The 7,500-nt window shown below is 46.6% G+C and overlaps 1 protein-coding gene across 1 annotated transcript in view; it reads left to right on the top strand.

Moving 5' to 3' along the window:
* Positions 1 to 578: 578 nt before the first annotated feature.
* Positions 579 to 7,500, top strand: part of LOC139399413 (lysophosphatidylcholine acyltransferase 1-like) — a 34,004-nt gene continuing 27,082 nt past the window's right edge. The window contains exon 1 of the mRNA XM_071144821.1: positions 579 to 889. Coding sequence (XP_071000922.1) covers positions 770 to 889 — 120 coding nt within the window. The 5' untranslated portion in view covers positions 579 to 769. The remainder of the gene's footprint in view (positions 890 to 7,500) is intronic.

Genomic DNA, 7,500 nt, shown 5'->3' with positions numbered 1-7,500 from the left:
AAACACCAACGCATTTATTCCATTAGGAAATAAATAGACAAGCGCCATAATAACGAATCACACAATTCCAAACCAATATAGAGACGGCAGGTAGCCTCGACAATTGGGACCCTGGCTGTGACCCTCCTCGCTGCGAGTGTCTCAGGGGAAGTTCGAAAATGTAAAAAAAAAAACATTTATATTATAGACTGCGTGTAACAGGACAAATATAAACACCACATACACTATTATAATGTCTTATAAGCTCTGCAAACATTTAACAGTTTATAAACGTGTTATAAATACGGAAAAGATGTGAGAACACGTGTGGCTTAGTTGGTAGCGTATGGCACTTACAACGCCAGAGTTATGGGTTCGATTCCCACGGGGGGCCCAGCACGAAGATATATGGACTCTCACTAGTGTTAATTAAGTCGCACTGGATAAAAGCGTCTGCTAAATGTTTATATATGTTTATCTTGAGTAAATAAAAGGGATTTCAATGTAGACTACTAGGCGCATGCGTTCTGAAGAAGCAGCCAGGAAGGGGGACTCCAGTTTGGCATTCTAGGTACCAACATCAGTACTGCGTACGAGGGAAGCTATCGCCCGACTTCAAATACATGATCCTTGGTTAATCCTCCAGCCTCTTGGGAACGGAGATAATAACCCGTGTCGGAATTAGCTAGACACAAACACGGAAACAAACCAACGTTTAACATCAAAACAAATTCGCTACTGTCGCTTTTCCTGATTTACAGGTTCCTTCCTCTCTCCGGGTTCGTTGAGGATGAGGTTCCCGACCATCAGACGGTGTCCTGGGGAAGGAGATGGGAAGAAGGAACTGGCGCCTCCATGTAGGAACCCCTTTGTGCATGACTTGAGATTCACCCCGCTGGAAAAAGGAAAGGTAAGCGAAAAAAATATTACAACACGTAAACCAATGTATTATTATTATTTTTTAAATCGATAAGATTTATATAACGGGTTGCTAGCCAGCCAGCTAACTACCGATCAAGGTATTTAGCTGGCCTAACTGACTAGCTAGAAGGCTGGCTACATGTTGCTCACTGGACTCGTATACCCTGACTACCAAGTCTTGACAACAAGCTGGACAAATATTTGGAAACAGCGGCATTATCTTGCACATAAACCACGACACACAGGGTAGCAGCTATAAGACAACAATTCACATGTCCTGGTGTGGTTAGGCAACTTAGCTGATAAACCAGCCACCGATGTTAAGAAATTATAATATATTAAAATTGTAATACAAGAGGATACGTCTTTTGCAAAAGAGTCACAAGAGGCCCCCCTGAACATCATCACTTGAGTTAGTTGTGTATTCCTGCTCAGTCAGCATCTGGTCTGGTGTGGCTTGTCCATGTAAGCATTATGTTCTGCACTATGTTCTGTTGAACGCTGGGGGGGGGGGGGGATAATTAGTTAGCTAACAATGTATATTAGTATGAAATGGACCAGAGAATGCATGTATCCCACTCGATCCAAGCGTGCAGAGTTCAACAACCAGTTCAATGCACTGAATGTCACTACGTCAGCAACTCTTCCATTGCTTCTTCTATTAAAATGACAGTTCCGTGTGAAGATAAGGCATAAAATTGCTTGTCCAATAGAAATCCCCGGTCACAATTTGTAAGCGATGTCATGGCGACGTTGGTTTAGCTAAGCGCATGCGTAGAACCAGGTTATCGGGTTTTAATGGTCGTCTCGCAGCGAACTGCGCATGTGCAGGACGTCAAATCAAACAAATCAAAATCAAAATCAATCAATATAAAGTTGTTGTTGATGAAAATGAAAAACGTGTCAATTAGTCAATTTCACGAAATTGGAGTAATAAAATGTTTAACTACTTAAGAATCTAGGTTGTGCCTTTAGATGTCGACTAAATTAACAACTAAGGAAGATATATTTTACTTCTCGTTGACTTGTCAAACTCCGTGAATCCACCGTTCATTTTCTGTATTCAGGGTTCACTGTAGTAACAGTAACAGATTCTGTTTTACTATTGACATTTCTAGCTCATTTCAGGATTGTATATAGATTTGTTCTCCTTAATTAAAAGTCATTTGATTTATTTGTTTCAGTCTGGATTGTTTAATCAAACTTTTGGCCGCCAGGTCCTGATATTTAGGGCATTAAAAACGACAACCTGTCTTCTGAACGAGCCTAGTGCGCGTGTTCAAATCATATGTTATTTGTCACATGCGCCGAATACAATATGCTTACTTACAAGCCCTTAACCAACAATACTTTAAGAAAAAAAGTGTAAATAAAAGTAACAATTACACAGCAGCAGTCAAATAACAATAGCGAGGCTTTATACGGGTATTACAGTACAAAGTCAATGTGGAGGCAATATACAGGGGGTACCGGTACAGAGTCAATGTGGAGGCTATATACAGGGGGTACCGGTACAGAGTCAATGTGGAGGCTATATACAGGGGGTACCGGTACATAGTAAATGTGGAGGCTATATACAGGGGGGTATCGGTACAGAGTCAATGTGGAGGCTATATACAGGGTGTACCGGTACAGAGTCAATGTGGAGGCTATATACAGGGTATTACAGTACAAAGTCAATGTGGAGGCTATATACAGGGGGTACCGGTACAGAGTCAATGTGGAGGTTATATACAGGGGGTACCGGTACAGAGTCAATGTGGAGGCTATATACAGGGGGTACCGGTACAGAGTCAATGTGGAGGTTATATACAGGGGGTACCGGTACAGAGTCAATGTGGAGGCTATATACAGGGGGTACCGGTACAGAGTCAATGTGGAGGCTATATACAGGGGGGTATCGGTACAGAGTCAATGTGGAGGCTATATACAGGGTATTACGGTACAGAGTCAATGTGGAGGCTATATACAGGGTATTACAGTACAAAGTCAATGTGGAGGCTATATACAGGGGGTACCGGTACAGAGTCAATGTGGAGGTTATATACAGGGGGTACCGGTACAGAGTCAATGTGGAGGCTATATACAGGGGGTACCTGTACAGAGTCAATGTGGAGGCTATATACAGGGGGTACCAGTACAGAGTCAATGTGGAGGTTATATACAGGGGGTACCGGTACAGAGTCAATGTGGAGGCTATATACAGGGGGTACCGGTACAGAGTCAATGTGGACGCTATATACAGGGGGTACCGGTACAGAGTCAATGTGGAGGCTATATACAGGGGGGGTACCAGTACAGAGTTAATGTGGAGGCTATATACAGGGGGTAGCGGTACAGAGTCAATGTGGAGGCTATATACAGGGGGTACTGGTACATAGTCAATGTGGAGGCTATATACAGGGGGTAGCGGTACAGAGTCAATGTGGAGGCTATATACAGGGGGTAGCGGTACAGAGTCAATGTGGAGGCTATATTCAGGGGGTACCGGTACAGAGTCAATGTGGAGGCTATATACAGGGGGTACCGGTACAGAGTCAATGTGGAGGCTATATACAGGGTGTTACGGTACAGATTCAATGTGGAGGCTATATACAGGGTGTACCGGTACAGAGTCAATGTGGAGGCTATATACAGGGGGTACCGGTACAGAGTCAATGTGGAGGCTATATACAGGGTGTTACGGTACAGAGTCAATGTGGAGGCTATATACAGGGTGTACCGGTACAGAGTCAATGTGGAGGCTATATACAGGGGGTAGCGGTACAGAGTCAATGTGGAGGCTATATTCAGGGGGTACCGGTACAGAGTCAATGTGGAGGCTATATACAGGGGGTACCGGTACAGAGTCAATGTGGAGGCTATATTCAGGGGGTAGTGGTACAGAGTCAATGTGGAGGCTATATACAGGGTGTTACGGTACAGAGTCAATGTAGAGGCTATATACAGGGGGTAGCGGTACAGAGTCAATGTGGAGGCTATATTCAGGGGGTACCGGTACAGAGTCAATGTGGAGGCTATATACAGGGGGGTATCGGTACAGAGTCAATGTGGAGGCTATATACAGGGTATTACGGTACAGAGTCAATGTGGAGGCTATATACAGGGTATTACAGTACAAAGTCAATGTGGAGGCTATATACAGGGGGTACCGGTACAGAGTCAATGTGGAGGTTATATACAGGGGGTACCGGTACAGAGTCAATGTGGAGGCTATATACAGGGGGTACCTGTACAGAGTCAATGTGGAGGCTATATACAGGGGGTACCAGTACAGAGTCAATGTGGAGGTTATATACAGGGGGTACCGGTACAGAGTCAATGTGGAGGCTATATACAGGGGGTACCGGTACAGAGTCAATGTGGACGCTATATACAGGGGGTACCGGTACAGAGTCAATGTGGAGGCTATATACAGGGGGGTACCAGTACAGAGTTAATGTGGAGGCTATATACAGGGGGTAGCGGTACAGAGTCAATGTGGAGGCTATATACAGGGGGTACTGGTACATAGTCAATGTGGAGGCTATATACAGGGGGTAGCGGTACAGAGTCAATGTGGAGGCTATATACAGGGGGTAGCGGTACAGAGTCAATGTGGAGGCTATATTCAGGGGGTACCGGTACAGAGTCAATGTGGAGGCTATATACAGGGGGTACCGGTACAGAGTCAATGTGGAGGCTATATACAGGGTGTTACGGTACAGATTCAATGTGGAGGCTATATACAGGGTGTACCGGTACAGAGTCAATGTGGAGGCTATATACAGGGGGTACCGGTACAGAGTCAATGTGGAGGCTATATACAGGGTGTTACGGTACAGAGTCAATGTGGAGGCTATATACAGGGTGTACCGGTACAGAGTCAATGTGGAGGCTATATACAGGGGGTAGCGGTACAGAGTCAATGTGGAGGCTATATTCAGGGGGTACCGGTACAGAGTCAATGTGGAGGCTATATACAGGGGGTACCGGTACAGAGTCAATGTGGAGGCTATATTCAGGGGGTACCGGTACAGAGTCAATGTGGAGGCTATATACAGGGGGTACCGGTACAGAGTCAATGTGGAGGCTATATACAGGGTGTTACGGTACAGAGTCAATGTGGAGGCTATATACAGGGGGTACCGGTACAGAGTCAATGTGGAGGCTATATACAGGGGGTAGTGGTACAGAGTCAATGTGGAGGCTATATACAGGGTGTTACGGTACAGAGTCAATGTAGAGGCTATATACAGGGGGTAGCGGTACAGAGTCAATGTGGAGGCTATATTCAGGGGGTACCGGTACAGAGTCAATGTGGAGGCTATATACAGGGGGTACCGGTACAGAGTCAATGTGGAGGCTATATTCAGGGGGTACCGGTACAGAGTCAATGTGGAGGCTATATACAGGGGGTACCGGTACAGAGTCAATGTGGAGGCTATATACAGGGTGTTACGGTACAGAGTCAATGTGGAGGCTATATACAGGGGGTACCGGTACAGAGTCAATGTGGAGGCTATATACAGGGGGTAGTGGTACAGAGTCAATGTGGAGGCTATATACAGGGTGTTACGGTACAGAGTCAATGTAGAGGCTATATACAGGGGGTACCGGTACAGAGTCAATGTGGAGGTTATATACAGGGTGTACCGGTACAGAGTCAATGTGGAGGCTATATACAGGGGGTACCGGTACAGAGTCAATGTGGAGGCTATATTCAGGGGGTACCGGTACAGAGTCAATGTGGAGGCTATATACAGGGGTACCGGTACAGAGTCAATGTGGAGGCTATATACAGGGGGGGTACCAGTACAGAGTTAATGTGGAGGCTATATACAGGGGGTAGCGGTACAGAGTCAATGTGGAGGCTATATACAGGGGGTACTGGTACAGAGTCAATGTGGAGGCTATATACAGGGGGTAGCGGTACAGAGTCAATGTGGAGGCTATATACAGGGGGTAGCGGTACAGAGTCAATGTGGAGGCTATATTCAGGGGGTACCGGTACAGAGTCAATGTGGAGGCTATATACAGGGGGTACCGGTACAGAGTCAATGTGGAGGCTATATACAGGGTGTTACGGTACAGATTCAATGTGGAGGCTATATACAGGGTGTACCGGTACAGAGTCAATGTGGAGGCTATATACAGGGGGTACCGGTACAGAGTCAATGTGGAGGCTATATACAGGGTGTTACGGTACAGAGTCAATGTGGAGGCTATATACAGGGTGTACCGGTACAGAGTCAATGTGGAGGCTATATACAGGGGGTAGCGGTACAGAGTCAATGTGGAGGCTATATTCAGGGGGTACCGGTACAGAGTCAATGTGGAGGCTATATACAGGGGGTACCGGTACAGAGTCAATGTGGAGGCTATATTCAGGGGGTACCGGTACAGAGTCAATGTGGAGGCTATATACAGGGGGTACCGGTACAGAGTCAATGTGGAGGCTATATACAGGGTGTTACGGTACAGAGTCAATGTGGAGGCTATATACAGGGGGTACCGGTACAGAGTCAATGTGGAGGCTATATACAGGGGGTAGTGGTACAGAGTCAATGTGGAGGCTATATACAGGGTGTTACGGTACAGAGTCAATGTAGAGGCTATATACAGGGGGTAGCGGTACAGAGTCAATGTGGAGGCTATATTCAGGGGGTACCGGTACAGAGTCAATGTGGAGGCTATATACAGGGGGTACCGGTACAGAGTCAATGTGGAGGCTATATACAGGGGGTACCGGTACAGAGTCAATGTGGAGGCTATATACAGGGGGTACCGGTACAGAGTCAATGTGGAGGCTATATACAGGGTGTTACGGTACAGAGTCAATGTGGAGGCTATATACAGGGGGTACCGGTACAGAGTCAATGTGGAGGCTATATACAGGGGGTAGTGGTACAGAGTCAATGTGGAGGCTATATACAGGGGGTACCGGTACAGAGTCAATGTGGAGGCTATATACAGGGGGTACTGGTACAGAATCAATGTAGAGGCTATATACAGGGGGTACCGGTACAGAGTCAATGTGGAGGATATATACAGGGGGTACCGGTACAGAGTGAATGTGGAGGCTATATACAGGGGGTACCGGTACAGAGTCAATGTGGAGGATATATACAGGGGGTACCGGTACAGAGTGAATGTGGAGGCTATATACAGGGGGTACTGGTACAGAGTCAATGTGGAGGCTATATACAGAGGGTACTGGTACAGAGTCAATGTGGAGGCTATATACAGGGGCTATATACAGAGGGTACTGGTACAGAGTCAATGTGCCGGTTAGTCGAGGTAATTGAGGTAATATGTACATAGACAATAAACAGAGAGTAGCAGCAGCGTAAAGGGAGGGGGGGGGGGGTAACGTAAATAGTCTGGGTAGCCCTTTGATCAGATGTTCAGGAGTCTTATGGCTTGGGGGGTTAGAAGCCTTTAAGAAGCCTCTTGGACCTAGACTTGGTGCTCCGGTACCGCTTGCCGTGCGGTAGCAGAGAGAGCAGTCTATGACTAAGGTGGCTGGAGTCTTTGACAAACCGCCAGGTCCTGGATGGCAGGATGCTTGGCCCCAGTGATGTACTGGGCCGTACGCATAACCTCCGTAGTGCCTTGCGG

The sequence above is a fragment of the Oncorhynchus clarkii genome, unplaced genomic scaffold (assembly GCF_045791955.1).
Source record: "Oncorhynchus clarkii lewisi isolate Uvic-CL-2024 unplaced genomic scaffold, UVic_Ocla_1.0 unplaced_contig_11571_pilon_pilon, whole genome shotgun sequence".
NCBI lineage: Eukaryota > Metazoa > Chordata > Actinopteri > Salmoniformes > Salmonidae > Oncorhynchus > Oncorhynchus clarkii.
Note: the sequence above shows the minus strand (reverse complement) of the source record. Positions and strands in the feature narration are given on the sequence as shown.